The 21,223-nt window shown below is 44.6% G+C and overlaps 1 protein-coding gene across 1 annotated transcript; it reads right to left on the bottom strand.

Annotated features, from left to right (window-relative positions):
• Positions 1 to 896: 896 nt before the first annotated feature.
• RAB35 (RAB35, member RAS oncogene family) lies at positions 897 to 14,761 on the bottom strand. Its single transcript, XM_064465894.1, has 6 exons — positions 14,552 to 14,761; positions 10,726 to 10,776; positions 9,836 to 9,959; positions 2,600 to 2,724; positions 2,381 to 2,505; positions 897 to 1,833 (listed from the first exon to the last, which is right to left on the bottom strand). Exons 1-6 carry the CDS (start codon positions 14,601 to 14,603, stop codon positions 1,705 to 1,707), a joined length of 606 nt encoding a protein of 201 aa, XP_064321964.1. The 5' UTR covers positions 14,604 to 14,761; the 3' UTR covers positions 897 to 1,704.
• Positions 14,762 to 21,223: the final 6,462 nt, after the last annotated feature.

Genomic DNA, 21,223 nt, shown 5'->3' with positions numbered 1-21,223 from the left:
CTACACATTCATTGTTTGCATTTTTTAAAAAGTCTTTGAAGTGATTGATTGTGATGTGATTGTATGATTAGGGCTCTTACTACAACCCACAAAATCTAAAAAAACGCAGGCAAAATAAGTGACTAAAATTTAGCCTCTCCTGGGGGACGGGGAGGAAGGGAGACAAGTGGGCCGATTCAAAGCTCATGGACATTCGTGAATCACAGCCTACCAAACTACGGCCAGCAACTCCACAGGGCCATGTATGACAAACGGAGCACGTCCACCTTCAAGGTCTTAAAGGAAGTCATACCCTCCATGCCTTTTAGTTATTTTAAGTAATTTAAAATTCTCTTTTATTATTTCAGCAATTATTCAGGTGCTGAGCATGTACTTTCAGCCCAGACACTTGATATCCTAGTTACACGCACATACACTCTCCACCTTTAACTACATCGATTCAGGCTGATGACCTGAGCCCTTGTTTTCCCAGAAAGGCCAACAAGGGCCAGGAAAACATTGCTGAGCATAGCGAGACCAGTTTGTTTCCAAGGGTGATCCTCCACCACCACATAACCCAAGCAAGCAAGCTTTCCATTTCTTTACATTGAACAGCAGTCCTCCTTTCTAACAGAAGAATCCTGGGAATGATCCTGCAGCAGCTTTCATATTCAGACATCAGTCCAGAACAGCTGGATTTATTTTCATGCCTCTTCTCTCTCAAAAACAAAAGCTTTGCCACCAAAATTCACATTCAAGTTCACATCGCCTATTTGTGGACAGGGCAACAAGGAGAAGTTTGGGGTTTTTTGGCAGAATCACATGGTTTTTGTTGTTCTCAAAAGAAATGGACCCTCACTTAGGACCCTGGCAGAACCAGAAGCAGAGGTCAAAGGAGTTAAGCTTTTTTTAAAAAAAAAAAAAAAAAAAAAAAGAGTTTTATCCAAATAAATCCCACTTCACAGGTCAGTTTGTTTTTCGGTATCTTGATACAAACTAAAGGAGAGCACAGGTACAGCTGGGCTGCAGCACAAGAAGGTGAAACCCCAGGACCCAGCCACAAACCTGGATCATGGCAAACTGAAATTCGAGGCCCCAGCAGCAGCACCAGCTGCCAGCCCAGGGGCTGGTGAAGTGAAACCCCAGGCTCCAGCAGCAACACCTGCAATCCTGGTACCTAGAAAACAAAGCCTGAGCCCCAGCTGAAGCCATAGGCCCCAGGGGCACCAGTTGCCAGCCTGGAGCCCAACAGAAATGAAGCCGGAGGCCCCAGGAAGCAGTTGCTGCCAGCCTGGGGCCAACTTGAATTAGGAACTTTGTACTATTTCTTTAAAAAGATGAACTCTGCAGTCCATGATTGGTTGACATTAAGAAGGCATAAGCCAAAGCAACAGGAGGGAGGCGAGGCTGGTTAAAGCAATATACATTATATACAAACTCTTGGGTTAATTAGTCCACTTGGTAGGCAACGTCCTTTCTTGTCTACAAGGCGCACTGGAATGAGCAGGGGAGGAGAGGGGGGCAAGATTCCATCCGATACCTTCTTGGCACTGAAGTTGTAAGGTGCCAGCGCCTCTTGATAGAAAACATGGAGAAAAAATAATCTTTAAATAACGGCACAAAACTGAGAAAGTCCTCCCAAAGCCTGCCCCAGTGGAATTGCCCGAGTCTAGCTGGAGGGGCTGATCTGTCTGAGAGCAGAGTCTCTGCAGCAGGGAAAGGGCATTAGCAGCACCGCTTCTTCCTTTTACTGTTCTTCGTTAGCTTCACCACATCATTCTGTTGCTGCTGTTGCTGCTTTGCTAAGTTTTCTTTCTTTGCTCGCAGGACTAGCTCTGTAATGCAATTAAACATCTGCAAGAGAAACAAGCAAGTTCAGACCACCCAGGAACTCGGGCTAGCTTTTGTGGGATGCTGCTTTTTTGAAGCAGCTCCACTTTTCTAGATACTTCGGTAATGGGTCAGGTCTTCCCCAGCCCTTTACAGACCAAGTGGAAATCCAGTACCTTCCCAACTCACTCCCAAGCTAAATCAGTAACACCTCTATCCCCATTCCCAAAGCAATAAATAAAAACATGTCAGTCTGGCAACCGAGGCCAGGACACGATTGGGCTCTCCCACCTCCTAGAAGCGTTCTCCCTAGAGACAAGTCTTTCCTGAGAACATGCCTAATATGTTAGCACTGTAAAGCTAGTGAAAATGCAACGTGAGCTCCTTCATTTCACTTCCCCAACTCTTCCAAATGCAGTTGGATATCTCTTTTTGACATTTTACCTACTCACTTGCCACTTGTACCAAGCATTTTAGCTCTCTTCCTCCATGAGAAGAAAGTAATTGTCATTTTTTCTGAAACCATTTCCCCCCAAATCGTTTATCTATACTCTTCTGCGTATTAGATTACCTCTTCCACATTAATATTTTCTTTGGCGCTGGTCTCAAACAACTGGATCTCCATCTGCCCAGCAAATTTATAGGCATCTTCTGTTTCTACCACTTTTCGCTCTGGGTCATCATTCTTATTCCCCACTACAAAAGGAAAGGCAAAAAAAAAAGTCAGTTTGGTACTTCAGCAGGTCAGCCCACTAACTAAGATGCTGAAACTCTCTGATGAGAAACTTACCTAGTATCCTGCAGACATCATCACAATTTTGATTAATTTCATGCAACCACCGTTTTACATTCACAAAAGATTCTGCACTGGTTACATCGTAGACAACAATGACCCCATGTGTTCCTCTGTAATACCTATGGAGCAGGAAAAGACAATAAACATTAACTCAAGCTATGCATCACCTTCTCAGCTCTTTCTCTTTCACTTAGCTTCTACAGGACTCATAACAAACCTCCAAGTTACAGTGATCAAGTGCCCCTATTTTCTTTGCACTGGGCAACATTTCTTTTACAACAGCCAGATCACATGCTATTCCTCTAAACCTAGAGAGCTCCCTGCTCATTTAGTCTATATAAGCAGGTGTTGAAGCCCAAAGACTGCTGTCTACTCCCCCATTCAGGTTGTCAAGACTGTCAAAAGATTAATACGCCTTCTGGCTACATGAGCAAAAGGCAGCGGTGCCCCCAAAATGTCCTCAGAACTGGCTGCGATGTGAACCTTCATGTTGTACAAGCCACAGTAAGTTTTTGCAGTAATTTTGTTATCTGTGAAAGATCAGTTGCAGACTAAAATTCCAGCAGATCTCCAAATATATTCAACCCTCAGTTGCAGTTCTCTTGAGCTCACAAAAATTTCTGTCCTGTTGAGCGACTGTGTTCTGATCGCACCTTCCTACTCAACAGATCAACTCCATATGTGCATTCAATGCGCTCTGCTACCTTTAGCCATTAAAAATAAGCTTCATTTCAGTTTATTCCCATTAGTCTTAGGCAATTAGCACATTGAAAAGATGATAAGCAATTCTGATATGTAAGAAAAATACCTGAATTCATTCCAACATTATCACCTGCATGAACCTACTAAAGGCAGGCAGTGTGTGCACCATGAAAATGCTATATAACAAAAAGCAAGCTCCACCCTCTCAGTTTTCAGCCACGTTCACAGGGCTACCAAGTATTTTCTCTGCTGCAAATTAGTCAGTTTTAGGGAGGAAAAAAAAAGTAATTGAAATGGTTGACAGTGAGGTCTTCACCAGCATCCAGTTTTTATGTTTTGTGTAGCTTTATTGATTTCCTTTTATCTACTCCCCTTTCTTATGACCTATATTAAGTTTTTAATAAAATAAATTCAAGAATTCAGCATACCAAAACAGAGGATTTTCCCATAAATTATGGCAGCATTTCTAGAGCTTGAGCTCTTACCACAAGCACCTCTTGCAGCACTGTCCCTTTCACAGTGCTTTAAAGATGTCCAGTGTGACCACTCTGGTTCTCTTTGATAATTTATTCCAACTAATCGAGCACACCTTTGAACTTCAAAGCCTTTTGATGTAATCCAAATGCACCACCTTAAAGAAGGCCTCAAAGCTTTGGCTCACTTGGGCTACTGATGCACTTGAGCAAGTCACTATCTCTTCCCTACCTTTAGCCTCATCATCCCTCTACAGCAGAAGCCACCCACCTTTATGAACTGTCAAGACAGACTTGCCACAGACAGGCACAGAGCACGTACAGAGTGCACACATCTCCGCCCATCCCTCTCCTCTCATGACCCTTTGTAGTGACAGGCACTGGATATCAATACTCCTCTATGACATGAAACAGGAGAGCCCGCTCCTATTGCTTATCTGGGCACTTTCAGAACACAGTCAAATATTTCTTCCATGCCATGTTTTACCAGTAGTTTATACTGTATATTCACTTCCCTTGGCAAGAACTAACTCAGGTAAGAATTATTCATTCCCAGCCCCTAAGAGATCCTGCACTTTCAAATGTTCAAATGTACTTTCAGGCCTCGGACCAGGCTGCCCAGAGAGGTTGGGGAGTCACCATCCCTGGGGGTGTTAAAAAAAAAACGTGTAGACGTGGCACTTCAGGGCATGGTTTAGGAGACATGGCAGTGTTGGGTTGGTGGTTGGATTTGATGATCCTAGAGGTCTTTTCTAACTTTAATGATTCTATGAAATATTCTAGTCCATTTACAAACAGTTCCTTTAATAGCTTTAGAACTCACTACAGCACTGCATTTGTGCTTTACTTTGTTACAACAAGCTCAACTTTCTTTTATACTTAGATCCTTTGGAGGAAAAAGCATTCCATAGCCTGAATCCACAAATGGCAAAAATGATCCTGACACTACCATGTACAGGACACAGTTTTTGATGAATACTGTTTTGTGTGATAGCATCAGAAAGGGAAAGATCTCCAAACCTATCAACACATTGGATTTCTCTACATCTGAACAATAAACTAATTATCTTCAAACTCTCCTGTATCACCTAACAGTCTTTCAATTCAGCAACCCTCAGGCTGACCAACTGCTTCCGCCCTAATACCGAGCATTACATTCGCAAAGACAACATTCAGCCTCAGAGAAGCACAGTGGTTCAGTTACACCTACACAGAGCTGCTTCATTCTGCTGTGCACACCATAAAACCACGCCTAGTATCCCAGTCATCCAAACCAGAGGACCCAACGGAGCATCCTGCTGCTCCCACCTTGCCCACGCACCTAGGTTTTCTTCTAAGCAAAGCATATGATGTTAGGGAGTAGAATAACATGCACCCTGCATATACAGATCCCACTCCTGACGTGTCGTCTGCATAGCCGTTATTTGCTCCTAGGGATGAGGACTGTGGGCTGGACTGAGCAGCACAGACCATGACAGCATGCAAAACTCTGCAGGAGCTGAGAGTTCCCACCACGATGCACTAATATTGCCAACCACTTCATCAGAAATACCTTCTTTTGTGCAAGACAGCAACCCCTAGCTCCTGCCGAGTTCCCACCAGCATACACTGCTTCTATTTTTGGAAGGGAAAATTGTCTGGCACATCATTCTAGAAAGGTTGCCAAGCCCTCATCTACACTAAAATGTCGTCTTCTCCACGGGCTGACATTGCCTTTTAGCAGCTCAAGAGATAAGACCATGACTACCTTTTATTCTCTCTTAAGTCCTATAATACACATTTTTTTCAAAAAGCTTGTCATGTTCTTTTCTATCATTTGTTAGATACAGCCTTGTGTCCTAGATAACATTTCAGGCTTAACAAGAACAGCAAAGGTTCTCCAACCCCAAATGCTGGACAGTACTAGAAAACAAAATCTGATTTATCCTGCCCCATACTTTTCGGAACAATGCAGTGCAGAATTGCTTTTATAACAAGTTGTAGGCTTTGGGGAGTAGAGAACAGATGGGGCTTTTGGCATTCAGGGAGGAGTAGGTGTAAATTTTGCGCTTTTGGCAACCAAGAGGAAGTTGAGGCTTTGACACCAGGGAAAGAATGCCTTATCTTCTTTCCAGCTGCATTTTAGGGAAGATGGAGACCATAGAAATGACAGCAGAAGAGAAATGAAGTTCTCAGCCTCCCTTTCAAGGACTAAATGACTGATGGTACCTGTCCTCTATACGGTAGGTGCGCTCTGCCAGGTACCCTACAGACCTCAAAAGCCAGTACCTGCTACTATTCCTAGTGATAAATACATTAATGAAATACAGGGAAAAAAAGTTATAGAACAGTTATTCATGTTTAGAGTGTCCATAAAAGTATCCCACTGAGGTAAAAGACAACCAAACCTGACCTGTAAACACCCTTGGATGCTTGGTAGAAACCAACTATCTTCCATAGGGTTGGAAAAGTTACCTAGATCTGAAGGCTTTACACTTAGCTTTGGTGTGGAAAAGGCTTAATGCTAGCATTTCAGTTGAAAGAAACACCTAAGTTGCTTGTTCTACCTATAGAATTATATTTAAAGAAGCTTAAAGATACAAGCTTCTGCCTTCGAAATATTACCTACTGATACTGCAGACTCGATACAGAAGGTCTTTGGAACTGGTTAACCAAACTCATCGTGTCCTTCAGCCACCTGCATTCTCCCCTCACGTGTCTGAAGACTACCTTTCTGAGCAGAAGGGAACATCCTGCTGTTCGTTGTGGTACTCCCTACTACAAGATACCAATAAGAAAGTTCTCAGATTTTCTCCAGTAAATGCTTCCCAAGGTTAGCATCTGGAGTTATAATAACTAGTTTCATGAAGCATGACAGTAGCTAAGTCAGATTTAGAAGAGACAGGGTATTATTGCCTGCATCAGCTCAGTATCGTATCACACACAGAATCACACGTTGGAACAGACCTCAGGGATGATGTAGTCCAACCTTTCTAGGAAGAGCGCAGTCTAGACATGGCCCAGCATATGTTAACCTTTACAGAAGGAGGAAAAAAAAAAACCCAAACCACCATGTAACTGGCCAATGGTCGTTGGTTTAATCCAGCAACTTCATTAATATTTCAGTAGTTTGTAGTACATGTTTCCTTATTTTTCATTCCTCTAGAATTCTAACCAATTCCAGAGGCTTCTAATTAACTGTTTTCACACTAATCTTTTTTTTTTCAGGTTCCTGGCAGCACATCTATTGTCACAGGTCAGTTGACTAGTCTTTCCACTGTCATATCTGGTTTACAAGGCACATCAATTTTATCATCTCAAAAAGCTTATCACTCTCTTGAACACGCCCTTCCACAAAAATGCACATCAAAAAGTCCCTCTGCTGTTACTATTCATCCTGAGCTAGCATCTGACAACTATTATTTAAAGCTTAAATTCTAAAACCACAGTCCTGAATGAGGACAGAGTAGTCCCTTCTACAAGAGCAAACCAGGTACAGGAACTGGTTGTTCACGCACCTTAAGTATTCCTGCTAATACAGCCGAGTCCTGGCATGTTACATCTCTGGTGAATTTAAAACCAATTTAGAGTTTGGATGACGCTCCATGCCAACCAAATTCACACAACCTTGGCCTCTCCTCCCACTGGGCACCAGCTATCCCAGTATTTCCACATTTAATAGACAGTAAAAACAGCTGCTGTCTTTTACACTTCCCAGTCCGAAGTTCTGATCTAGTTTATTTTTCCTGAGTTTCTGTAGAATACTGCAGATGAACTTGATTTCTGTTCCTTAACAGTTTTTTTTATTCTGTTTTTCAGCTTCTGTAGCTGTAGTCAAGTAAAACCAAAATAGAACAACCTTTTAACGTTTCCCAATTTTCTACTATTAACTTCCTACCACTTCTACCATTTTGCAATTCTAGGTCTCTACAGCAGTACTTCCAACCTATTACTATTATTACCAGATGGGCTCTAATTTCAGGCTTGCTTGCCAGGCTTGGCTCAACATCAATCTGAACTACCTTTAACTGTAAATGGATTTCCTGGCCTACAGTAACACTGAAGGAACACCTCTTTATATTCTTAACTTCAGTCTAAACCTCATTCTAGTCAAAGACTACACAAAGACTACTACACTGTTGACAGTGCACTCACACTCCACCCGTGATTTGTCACCCAAGCCCTTTCATAAATACTAGCATGGTAACAGAATTTGTCACTCAGTTTGGAATAAGCACATCAGTTATGGTATTACTTTGCCAATAAAAAAAGATAGAACCACTTCTAAAATCAGAATCTCATTACCTCCTGTTTTGATAGGTGATGTTTTTAGGTCCAGGATGCCTCTTGAAAAATATCAGCGAATGCCAGACAGTCACAGCTAGCTGACCTAGCAGCAAGAGGAGCCCTCATGACAACATAGCCAGCATTCCCTAAGTGTTTTCCTCAATGCTCCAAATGCACTCAGACACAGGAGCTTCTTTGCTTGAAGTTGCACAAAATTCAAATCTTTCTTCCCTGACCATGGAAGATTCTGTAACTTACTTTACCCAAGTTCAGGCATGAAAACTGGGACCTTTACTTCCCCAAGGGGAAGATGTACCTCACTTTGGTAAAAAGCTATGCAAAAGAAAGCAGTAGCAGAGTTCAAACAGGTCATGGCACAAATGCCCTCAAACCATTTCAGCTTCTCCATTTTAAATATTCATTGAAGGAAAAAAATTTACATAAAACACTACAGAAAGCCCCATCTGCAGCTATTCCCCTTCACAAAAGGAAGCCTCCTTTCCTGGTATTCCCTATTCAGTGCCGGATACCATGGCTTTCTAAACTAGCTGGCATCAGCCCCACAAACCAACGCTCATTAACGTAGCTCCGAGTTGTGTCAGGGAATCTGAAAGCAGGAAGGCCATTTGCTGACTCAGCACTAATTGGGGCACTCTGTGACTAGTCTACATGCACAGCTGATGGAGCCGCAGCACTGCGTCGCTGCCTCCCCCTCACCACTTCCTGCCCGAAGCCGCCTGCCATGAAACAAGAAGTGATGTCACACACAGGAACCCTACAAGAGGCAACTGAGTTTTTTCAAGCTAAACACTTAAGAAACAATGGAAGTAATCCAGTAATATCCGTACAGAAACGCAGAGGAAAGGGGCGGTGCACACACCAGGTTCAACTTTGCCATTTCTAGCTGTTTAGATGTAACACAGATGTAACCAGTCTAATTTTTATGTCTGAGTAAGTTAACCAATACATCAGCTGAAAATGATCCTCCTCTCAAACAGGAACCAAAAGAAGAGTCAGTCATGAAAGACCAAGTGAAATAACAATTCTTGAAATACCTAGGTATTTTTGTTAATACCCAAAGGAAACAAAAGTCCCATTTCCAAGCGTACTTATTCCTCTTCCCCTAGTGCCACGGCGAGCAGTTCCACCTTTACTGCAATCAGTTTATAAACACATTTTATTCTTAATTCCCACCACCGCAGCTCTGGGTGCGGTTTCTCCAGGAACAGGAAAAGCTGTGCACACGCTGTTCAAAAGGACAATGAGCATGAAACTGAGCTCAACCAAGGAAAAGGTTAACTTCATGCGAATGCCTGCTTCAACAGAACTCCGCATAAAGATAGCCGCTAAAGTGCATTTGTCCTAAAAGAAAACTAAATATCAGAAACCCTATTCTTCGCTCTCAAAACTATTCATTCGTTATACAACACTGACAGAGGGTTTGCACTCTGTACTTCTCCAACACATACAATCAGAGGGTGACCCTCTTGCACAGAGACAAGTTTTCTAGCGTATGCAGAACAGTGAAATAACTCCAGTTCCGCCGTTTGGGAGCGAGCAGCAGAGGAGTAGGACAAAGCCATTATGGAAACACACAGAAGAGTGAGGAAATCTGAAATACCAGTTTCAAACCTAACCACAATATCACCACTGCTATCGGCTCTAAAAGAGCTGAGAGAAGTCAGCAAAGCTATCATTAATCAACTGCAATGTTAAAATATCTAAACTGTAACTCTAAACTCAAGATCCATACACTAAGCTACATACCAGTAAGCGCAGTTATACTCACGTTGATGTAATAGTCCGGAAGCGCTCCTGTCCAGCTGTGTCCCAGATCTGTAGCTTCACCTTCTCTCCATTGATCTCAACTGTCCGGATTTTAAAGTCCACTCCAATTGTGGTAATGTAGCTGCCTGAATGGGAAGCATAGGTAAGTGAGGACCTAAGTCTTGTTTATACTGGGTGTCCCAAAGCACACTTCTGAATGCTATTTGGCAGTAGCTCTCAGACTGGACCAGAGAACAAGGTTCCCCCTATCTGCTTATCTTTCAAAATGCGTTAGCAGATCAGGCTGACCTGCGTATTTTTATCTGCGGCCAATAGGTTTTTTTTCTAGCCATAAAGCCACTCCTCCTATGCCACCCTTAAAATTTAAATCTCAGTGTTACAAAATAAATTTATTCTTCTACCTCATTGGTGGTCAAGAGTAAGCACCCAACTCTCTCAGGAAATGGACAGTAACTATGTAAGTATTTCACTTTTGAAAATTTTGAGACACAGCTTTACTTTAAATGCTTGTGCAATCACTTAGTTTGAATACAGTTTCTTCTAAGACCTTCCTCCCAATAAATTAGTTATAAATACAAGTGGTTTAGGCACAATATTCAAACAATCCAAATCCCCAATGGCCAATAGGAAGTCTGCACAGAGTACAGCATAAGCTAAAAAATCTAAGCTATTTCTGGAACCACATCAGTATTTAAATACTGTGGGACTTTCAGTTGCAAGTGAAGATCAGACTGGATGGCTTGTATAGGATTACACCAAGAGAAGCAAAGTTAGGAACATATTCCTCGTGCAGCTATCAGTGAGTAAATGCAGAAGAACAACTCCTTGCCAGCCAGAAGCACCGGAGCAGACCTTGACCGTTTCACTTACTGAAGTAAACAAAACACTCACCTGAGAATGTATTATCTGCAAAACGCAACAGCAAACTGCTCTTGCCCACACCTATGACAAACAAAGACAGCAATATCTTTGAATACAGTCATCTTGGGGGTCAGGTAACATAACAGTATTTTACCCATTCATTGCATTTTTAACTCTAGCCAGGTTATTTTGTCTGCGGATAATTTAGTACCATCCACGTTGACTACTCATCTCAGTACTCTCCTTGAAGATCAGATCAAGCACACTGCAGTCCCTCCAAGGCTCAATATGCTGCTTGTAGCAATACAGGGGGATTTTTCATTCCATCCTCCCTCAAGACCTCAGCAAAATCTCAAACAGTAGCTTCTGAACCATGGTCAGTTCTAAGAAGTCATAAATGAGTAGTAACTAAAAGCAAGTTTACAATCGGTAGACTTAGGTTTGCTGAGGAAAGATCCAAAAACGAGTATGTCACGCTAATTAGCAAGTACTCAGAGCACTGCTCTAAACTATTCTGTTGAATTTCACTTGCATATCATGCTTAACACCACTGCCTACCTCCCATTCATCTACGTTGTGCTGAACAGCAGTGGAATTTGGACTACTTGACAATCAGACTAGGGTTTGGTGTTATAAAGCTTACGTTATCAAGGCCACGGTTTAACAGAAGCCTAAACCAAACAGGGGAGTTGGGAACCATTGTTCTATATTGCCACCCAAAACAGGCTTGTTCCACATCTAACAGGAAGGACACATACCTTTCTGAAGTTGTACCTTTTACCAAAATGTTCCATGAAACGTTTCTCTAAGTGCTTGGAGTAGCACTTCATCCAGGTTTTCCTTATGTGATTGATTGCACCCTGATCACACCCTGTTGCAGGGAAGCATTCTTCAGTGCTTCAGAAAACAGTAAGAAGCTAATTTCTGCACACCCAACCAAGGGAATCTGAGTATCAGAATGCCTCAAAATTGTTATCTCTGAATAACATCTCTGCTGTTAATGTCCCTTCCTCTCCCTTCCCCCCTAAAAAGAAGTCTGCTATGGCACAAAGAGGAAATTCAACTTCACCAGGGTGAACTAGAAGGTGATCTATTAAATCATTTTAGGCAGAAGTTAAACAATTGTTTTGATGATGTATAACTTGCAAGTTCTTAATACAAGACCTGTGCAAAAGACACGTGCAAAGACTATACAGAAGTCCAACAGTTCAGAGCTGCTGGCATCTGAAGATAGCTACCAGCACACACACACAAAACCAAAACAAACAAACAAAAAACAACCAAAAACAAAGCCCAGACCAACCCACCCTAAAAACCTGCACGATTCCAGGAGGCATGATTCTCATTTGCAAAGAGTTCAAATCACCACATGTCTGGTGATGCTACATGCCCACTTCTCACTGAGTATTACAAATCTTAAAGAAAAAAAAAGAACACTACTAAAAAATACAGTTACAGCATGCATATACTGAATACCTCTGAGCTCAAAGAAGGTAGCAGAGCAGTTCCTAAACTTTAACAGCCCTGCAAAATACCAGTCAGCTACGGAGAAAAAAAAGAAAAAAAGCTTTCAGCAAGTATTATACTTCTTGACCAAGCAGCCTTGGCCTCCAGCTTAATAAAAAGTAAGTAGATGCTGAAACCCACAGACTTGTCAGACCTCACCACCTTCTCAAAACGTCAGTCAGCCTCTGGGTATGCTGCAGAGCTGCATGGGCTGCACATGACCACTGCTTTGTCAGACTGTCCACCACTGCACAGGCACAGTCTCGTCTATCTTGCTCTCTGCACTTCAGGCAGGTTCTAGAGAAACCTCCTGAGCTCAGGAAGTGCTACATGCTCCTGATGACAACAATCTCACTAAACAAACACTGCCTCTGACCTGCACTATTCACCTATAGAGAAACCACACTCTTCATGACCCTCTGCTTCCTACAGAGTTATTTGAAGAGCTGAAAAGAGAAGGCTAGCAGGGCCTCTTTGCTTGTTGAAGACAGCAAAGCGAAACAAAACAATACAAAGAGGCCTATTGGCTTTGCAAAATCAAAATTAAAAGCAAATTTCTGTGCCACACCAGTTCTAAACCCCACATCCTACTGAATGATAGATTGAATTAAAGAAGCACAAGTTAATTAAAGCAGCACATGCAACGCACAGATCATCTGTATTATTTTTAAATATTTGGCACTACTGAGATCAGCAGCAGCTTTTCGAGATGACCTGTTCTAAAAACACACAAACCTACTACCCTCCTGACACATTTGCATACAGGGTAAAGCAGGTGAGACATAATTGTCCTATGCAGTACCAGTCTCCTTCCTATTGCAAGGAATAAACATCAATAAATAAGGCAAGCAAACTGTTTTGTGAAAGCAGGGACAAAGCCTTCCTGTTGGGGTTAGCAAAAACAGAAAAAGAAAAAAAAAATCAATATTCAAACTACATAGTGAGATGTAATTACAACAAAGAACCACAGACAACCCGACAATTCTCACAACACTTTTTTCCCCGCTCACTGGATACACTATAGGGCCTCAAGAAGACTCAGCTAAAAATTTCATTTAATTGTTGAAGACAAGGAGAAGTCTTCCTCAGAGTTTTCACCATCCTGTTTATCTTGCCTGAACAGTTCTGAAACTCATCAGCAAGCAAGAGAGTTACTGCATTACTCTGAATGCAGCAGCTGGTTTAATAATCCATAGGCTCCCAAAAGTGCCTAGGGTTTTAAGCTCTTTTGAAGCTGTGGCCCTCTCTCCCTCTTTCGATCCCTTCATGCAGACACAGTTTAGCACAGAATAAAATATTTTTACATACAACTAAAGCTTCTGGAGGTGACAACTGCCAAGATCGTGCAACACTACACTCTCACCCAAGAGCCATGCCTCGCTACATGCAGGGACCTGCTGCCTTATGGACCACACCTCTATTAAAAGCAGAGGGTGGATGCCACCTTCTCCAGTTTATGGAAATTAAACTGTAAGCTGTTGGAGTGCTACCAACACCAAAACGGACTAAAGGAAGGAATCTTTCCAGCCCCAGTTCTTATGTGCCTAGACTAAAGCACCAAACACAGGCTGAGTTCACATGCTAGCCCTCCAGAAGTGTCTGAAACTGCTGCAGAAGTACTTACAGGTCTGTTTTCAAAAATCTGTAATACTCCTTATCCCTAAATATTTTAGGTACTTGCATCCTATAAGTACACAAAGCTACCAGCTCTTCAAGGATTTCTTAAAGAACACAAACTGCAGGACTGAAACTTCAGGTTGGAGCATGGAAAGAGTCTCAAGGAATAATTAAGATAATAAAAGAGTATTAGAACGTAGCAGTTGCCACACTGGAAGCAATGGTCCCCAGCGCTGAGGAGCTGCCAGCCCTTCCCACCGATGCCTCAGATCGTCTGTCAGAGGAGAAGGGAATCCCCTCCCCGGCCCGGCAAGGGATGAGTGGGCGCCCTCAGAAGATGCGGCTGGCAAAGGCTGATGCCAGCAGGAATTGCCGGTACCGACCTCACACAGACGTGCCTCACCTTCCTTTCCCTGAAGCCAGCCAAGCTATTTACCATAATATCCTGCGGTAGCCAGTTCCGCAGGTTCATCAGATAAACACCGAGGAAGCCCAAGCAAACGCGCCCTCTCGCTCCGAGCGCGGGGGTACCCCGGCCGCCCGCCCGAGCAGAGCCCAGCGCCGCCACACCGGCGGCGCGGCAGAGCCGGCCGCGGGGAACCCGCCGGTGCCCCGGGAGAGGGCCGCCCGCCCCGGCCCCGCCGCCGCCCTCAGGCCCCTCAGGGCGGAGGCGAGGGGCGGCCACCCCGCCAGCGGCCTACCCCCACCCCCGGGCCGCGCCGCCCGCCCTCACCGCTGTCGCCGATGATGAGCAGCTTGAAGAGGTGATCGTAGTCCCTGGCCATGGCCGGGGCGGCGGCAGCGGCGGAGCGCGCGGGGAGGGGGCGGCGGCGGGGGCGGCGGCGGGCCGGGCCGGATCCACTTCCCGAACAAACAGCCGGAACTGACAGTCCTGCCGCCACGCATGCGCGCTGCCGACCGAGGCCGCCAGCTGCGCCGGCACTCCGTCGCGCGTGCACCGCCCCCTCCCCTCTGCTCATGCGCACAGGTGGCGAGACGCGGCACCAAGCGCTTGCGCGGGAAGGGCGAGGCCCAGCCCCTTCTTAGCTCGGCAGCGGCCGCTGCGCATGCGCGCGCGAGAGGGGCGGTGCCCCTCGGCCGCGCCTGCGCAGGAGGTGGGGCTGGGGGGGCTGAGGGTTCTTGGCGCGCGTAGGCGGCCGTAACAGGTCTGTGAGGGATGGGCTGTGGCAGGGCTGGTGCCGTCCCTCTGCCGCACTGGGGTCCTTGCCCTGCTCCCCGTCCACTGGTAGCTCGTCTTACCCCTGTGCTGAGCCGCCAGGCCATCTCTGGTAGGCAGCGGTGCGTCCACCTCAGCTCCCCTGGGCGCTCGCCTGAGGCCCGTCGAGGTAGCAGAAGGGGAGGCCGCCCCCAGGAAAGCACCAAAGGCGTGAGGGAGCCCCAGCACCTTCAGGCACTGGAGCTCCACTCTTGGGAAGGCATAGGAGAAGACCAAAATGGCTAGGAACATGTTTTGCTTCAACAAGAAGCCTATGCACTAGAGCAGCGAGTCGCACAGCTATAAGAACAGTTCCCTTCAGAGCCCAACCTGCAGGTGAGGAAGGCCACAGCAAAGCAAAGTGAAATGCCCAGGTGTGTCACGCAGGCCTGGCAATTCAGGCCAGTCTGGAATTAGATTCCTGGGAGTTTTAACCCAGAGATGTGCCTACGTATGGCTCAGGTGGGGCCTTGACCTCACATCTGCAGCTGTGCCTGCAACCATCGACAGCCCAAACCCGCAGTTTTGGACAGCGTTCCCGCAGCTGTCTTAACACCCAAACAGCCTGAGTAATTTTGCTAGCCATTGCACAGGTGCTGACTATGCAGACTCTGCAAGACCTATCACTTTTTAGGTCATCTCCACTTTTAGGTGGAGACAGGGCACAAGAAGCGTGCTGGTTTTCTCTTGATCATTTTTCTACAAAAATAATTGTTCTTACTAGTACTTTAAACTCTTAAGATGAAACAATGCAGTGTTTTGAAAATGTAAATTACTCCAGACTTCCTTTCCCAGTTATTAAGGCTTTTCAATACATCCGTAAAAACACAAAAGGTAATGTGCTAGGTGTTGCATCTATCTAAAAAGTAATTTTAGTTGAGCATAGATTCAACCCAAAATATTGGCATGATTATTTAATTAAACTAAGTCGATATTTTACATTTTAACCATAACTTTACAATTCATTGACACCAGTATCTCATTAACATGCATTTGTCTTTCAAAGAATCACGGAATGCCCTGAGCTGGGAGGGACCCACAAGGAAAATCAAGGCCACCTCCTGTCCCTGCACAGGACACCCCAAATTCCTACCATGTTCCTCAGGGTGTTGTCCAAGTGCTTCTTGAATATCGCCAGGCTGGTGCCGTGATGCCTCCCTGGGGAGCCTGTTCCAGGACTCCACCACCCTCTGGGGGAAGAACCTTCTCCTAATGCCCAGCCTAACCCTCCCCTGGCACATCTCCCTGCTGTTCCCTCGGGCCCTGGCGTTGGTCACCAGAGAGCAGAGACCAGTGCCTGCCCCTCCTCCTCCCCTTGGGAGGGAGCTGCAGAGTGCCATGAGGCTGCCCTCGGCCTCCTTTTCTCCAGGCTGAACAAACCAAGTGACTTCAGCTGCTCCTTACATGGTTTCTCCTCTAAACCCTTCACCAACTTCATGGCCCTCCTCTGGACACTCTAGTAGTTTTACATCCTTAATGTCCTGTGGCACCCAAAACTGTACACAGCGCGCCAGGTGAGGCTGCACCAGTGCAGAGTAGAGGGAGAGCTGTATTAGCACTGAAGAACACAGACCTTTACAGTAAAACGAGCCTATAAGCGGGCGGAGGAAAGATGACACAGAAATCAAGGACAGTTGACTTGAAAATGCAAATCCATAATGACAATCTATCTAATCCGTTGTTCTAAAGATGCCTCAGGAGTGGGACACACCTACTTTGAATATGTTTTTGGTAGGGCCCCAGCACAAGTAGAAGATAGAAATCAGTGGAAATTCACCACTGCAAACCGTGTCTGTGACACTGTGAGCATGTTCACGCAGCAGGCCAGGTTGCCCGGGGAGGTTGTGGATGCCAACCAGCCTGGACAGTGCCCAGAGCAACCTGCTCTACTCAACCATGCTTTGAACACAGAGGTTGGACTAGCTGAAATTCAGAGGTGCCATCCAGCCACAGCTGTGCTGTGATCACGGAATGTTTCATAGAGAATGACAGTTTTTAGCAGTATTGCTTTTTCCTTTAACATTGACTTGAAAGCTATAGAATGTTTCTCTGCATTTATACAACAGAATTTGATTGAGAGGAACATTTTTGGTTATAGTTTCCTCTTTTGGTTAAGAGGAATATTTCCTGCACTTTGGTCATACCAACCCCAGGCAACGCTACAGACTTGGGGAAGAGTGCTCGGAAAGCTGCCCAGCAGCGAAGGACTGGGGGTGCTGGCTGACAGCCAGCTGAGCATGAGCCAGCAGTGCCCAGGTGGCCAAGGAGGCCACCAGCCCCCGGGCTTGTGTCAGCACTGGTGTGGCCAGCAGGAGCCAGGCAGGGATGGGGCCCCTGTGCTCAGCGCTGGTGAGGCCCCACCTCGAATGCTGGGCTCAGGTTTGGGCCCCTCGGGACAAGAAGGCCCTGGAGGGGCTGGAGCGTGTCCAGAGAAGGGCAGCGGGGCTGGGGCAGGGTCTGGAGCACAAGTGTGCTGGGGGGCGGCTGAGGGGGCTGGGGGGGTTTAGCCTGGAGAAGAGGGGGCTGAGGGGAGCCCTTCTCGCTCTCTGCAGCTGCCTGAGAGGGGCTGGAGTGAGGGGGGGGGCTGGTCTCTGCTCCCAAGTAAAAAGGGATAGAACGAGAAGAAATGGCCCCAAGCTGCGTCAGGGGAGGTTTAGGTGGGATATTGGGAACAATGTCTTTACTGCAAGGGTGGTCAGGGCTTGGACCGGGCTGCCCAGAGAGGTGGGGGAGTCACCGTCCCTGGGGGGGTTCAAACAATGTGTAGATATGGCACTTGGGGACATGGTTTAGGAGGCCTGGGGGTGTTGGGTTGGTGGTTGGACTTGATGACCCTAGAGGTCTTTTCCAACCTTAACAATTCTATGATTCTATTTTTTAAGGCATTTTTCTCTAACCAATTCTAATTTCTTATTTCTTCAGCATAGGATATTGTAATATGGTTCACAGTTGTATTTTTCCAATTTGTATGCAATTCATCTGGAAACCAACCAACTTGGTGTGGCTAAAATAGCATGTCTGGGTTGATGATTTTTTTTTTAAGCACGTAAAATTGCATCTTCCAAATATTTCTGATCAACAGTATGGCTAACCTCTATGCTTATGTATTATATTATATATCATAAGGTATTATAAACCTTCCTTAATCTCAACCTTCAGAAAAGTATTCTAGCCTTCAGAGCTCAGTCCTGCTAAGTTCCTCACACCCTGAAATCCACTGAGGTGACCTCCACCTCATAATCACTCTGCAACTCATGCATTTAAAACACCACACCCTGTAGCTCATGCTGCATAACCCTAACATGTATGATGCAGCTAACTGAGCAGCAGGAGAGAGGAGTGTGAGGAGTGTTACCAGCCAGGAGCATGTGTTATTTAACAGACTTATGCTCACAGAAACCCTGCTAAAAAGGGTTTGCAGCTAGTCCAGACTTAACCCCGTGCTAAAGCAACCCCTACCACGTATCGCCCACCCCCGTAAAGCACTTGGGCAGCCTGTCACATAACCCAACACATGCCCCGAGCATCCAGGTGACAGAGGAGGCTGCGTAGCTGCAGGGAGATCCCTTGAATCCAGCATACAAATAACCAGCTCAAACCCCAAATAACAATGACTCCTATTACCTTTGTTTTTAAGCTCATGAAACCTCATCATGTAAAAAGTGTGAGACGGCGTGATGTTACCTAATAAAACGGACAGTACAAACTGACTTATCTAAAAAAATAATAAAAATATTTGAATATTTTATGCTTTCACATTTGTCACTTTTCCACTGACATTTTTAACACCCTGTAAGTTTAAACATCTCATAAATTATTTCTTGATCTTCTTGAAATGCACACGGTTCAGCTGTCACTCAGAGGCAGTTGCTTGACAGTTCAAAGATGTTATTACAGTCAGTTGTGGGGAAGAATCATCTTTTACTGACAACTGGTATTTTCAAGACATTTGAAATGAGAAAAAAAATTAATTCTTTAGTCTCCAAGTTGGCACAATCAATTTATCAGCTCTCATGTTGTGGCAAAAATTATGGGTATTTTATCTATGATGTATTATATTGCAGTGTGTAAGTAGTTTAGTGAAAAGTAGCTATCAAAATCCAAATTCAGTGTTCGCTGTAATTGAAAAATCAGCCTATTCTCAATAAGGGGAAGTCAGCTCCTACCGCTCACTCCTCCCTCTCAGAAACAACTCAACTGAGTGCAGAAATGCAGCTGCTGTTTGGAAAGATGAATGGGTTTTTCCACTTGCTGCTACATAAGGTGGAAATAGAAGGCATCAAAATACCCTTAATGAAAAACAATATTACTGGCTAAAATTAACAAGTTAATTAAAAAAGTCGTCTATTTAACTGTAATGTTCTTTCACATGTTGATGTAGAGCATCAGTTAGAATCCAAGATAAAATAGGAAAGCCAAGGTGCCCATGATCAAGAGCTCAAACAGCCATTCTTCACAGAAACTTGAGATTTTTTTCTTCCTGTCTGCAACGAAGTGCGATTCCAATACAACCACCGAGCTTTTTGCCACCTATTTAGTAGTTTTGAATGGCATAAAATTTTGTATGTGTTTCAGTGGACAAAAGCTTTTGCATTGCAGGATTCACTGCTGTTTCTTGGTTATCCCAAAACACAGCTAATTCATTGTGGATGAAACTAATTCCAGTGCCCTAAGACTGCCAAATCCTTAAGAGCATTTAATTGAGTTTTCTCTCTTTGATTATTACCAATCCAGTGCAAAATACATAGTTTTAAGATGGTTTAAGATTTGCAAGTATTTTGGAAGGCAAAATGAGAATTAAAAACCACCTTCAGAAGGCAGGTAACTGTTATGGAATAAGTAGAATACAATTTCAGTAAGACCAACTGGAAAGTACTGCAGTTTTGTAGAAACAGCTAACTGCATAAATACACGATTGGAAATAAATAGCTAAAGAGCAGTTTTCTAGCTTGGCTTCATAGCTGCTCACAGACTAAGCGCATCCACAGCACTGTGCTGTTGCAAAGAAAGAACACCCAGGCCTCGTGCTGGGACAGCCAACAGCGTGTTACGTAGGGCGTGCAAAGGAATATCCTCCCCCGCAAGACCTGGTCCAGCAGGTGACACGAGGAGGCAAAAATGAATCAGAAAGGAACAAGTACAGAGGGCAGCAGTGTAAGTTTAGAAAACATGAAAATCTATGAGAAAAGACTTAACCAAATCTAAACTTGTTTCATCCAGGGGTGAGAAAACTGAAGTGAAAACGCAGTTGCTGCACACATGAACTATTTTCAGCGGCTGTGGGAACAGGACAAGCAGCAGTGGGCTCAGGTAGGAGCAAGGAAAATGATATTTTTTTTTTTTAGACACGAGGTAAGCTCTGACAGTCTGAAAAGTTAATATAATGAAATAGATGGCATAGAGAGGTTATGGAATCCCCATCACAAACTACTGTAAAAACCAACTATATAGGAATGGTTCCGTTGGAGCTGAGCCTATCTTAGGTAAGGGGTAAAATAGCTGATTTTCCCAAGCCCCTTCCAGCAGCATTCCGCTGACCCCTACGGCAAACCTCGGTTGCCAGGAGCCTACACCACAGCCTCGGGACTGACGTAACACCAAGAACGTTTTGACAGGTTCTTGTACTTTTGACCAGAACAAAGTACAGCACTCCCAAGTATCTACGCGAGATTGTATCTTGCCCTTTGAGGCACTAGTGCTGCGAAGATAAAATGCTTTTGTTTGCTGCTGCTGCCAGGGCAATCGGCCAGTTGGTTCTAGCAGAATGGGCGTTCCCATGTGGTTACATTTGAGGCTCTCAAGTTTTATGACATGTAGTATTGTTTTCTCCTCCCTTCGTCATGGTTTGAGCCACCCAGAGTTACATGCAAGGAGGATTCCCCCACCACGACCACCCACCCATTTGAAACAAATCTTAATGCTCTGACTTCTCAGGTACAACCAGCTTGTGTGTAGTTTCATAAAACAGGTAAAGCTCACTTAATATTACTTTGCATAGAATGTAAAGTTCATTTTTCCTTGTAAAAATTTCTATTCTGCAACAAGGTTTTCACTATTTTCATCAAGTGGCGTAAAAGGTATTAGTCAATTAAAATAAAATTTTAAAAAAGAGGTATATGTGGCCCGGTAACATAAAATACTGCTTTCTTGGAGCAGTACAACTCATTGACAAAAAAAATAAAAAAATCT

This window comes from Phalacrocorax carbo, chromosome 15 (genome assembly GCF_963921805.1).
Source record: "Phalacrocorax carbo chromosome 15, bPhaCar2.1, whole genome shotgun sequence".
Lineage (NCBI taxonomy): Eukaryota > Metazoa > Chordata > Aves > Suliformes > Phalacrocoracidae > Phalacrocorax > Phalacrocorax carbo.
Note: the sequence above shows the minus strand (reverse complement) of the source record. Positions and strands in the feature narration are given on the sequence as shown.

Bases quoted from the DNA above. Each gene is read 5' to 3' on its own strand.
- RAB35 (XM_064465894.1), bottom strand. From the start codon at position 14,603: ATGGCCAGGGACTACGATCACCTCTTCAAGCTGCTCATCATCGGCGAC. The intron at 10,777-14,551 runs GTGAGGGCGGGC...TGTTTGTCATAG, and splicing joins GCTCATCATCGGCGACAGCG to GTGTGGGCAAGAGCAGTTTG. The intron at 2,725-9,835 runs GTGAGTATAACT...CCTGCTCCATAG, and splicing joins TTCCGGACTATTACATCAAC to GTATTACAGAGGAACACATG.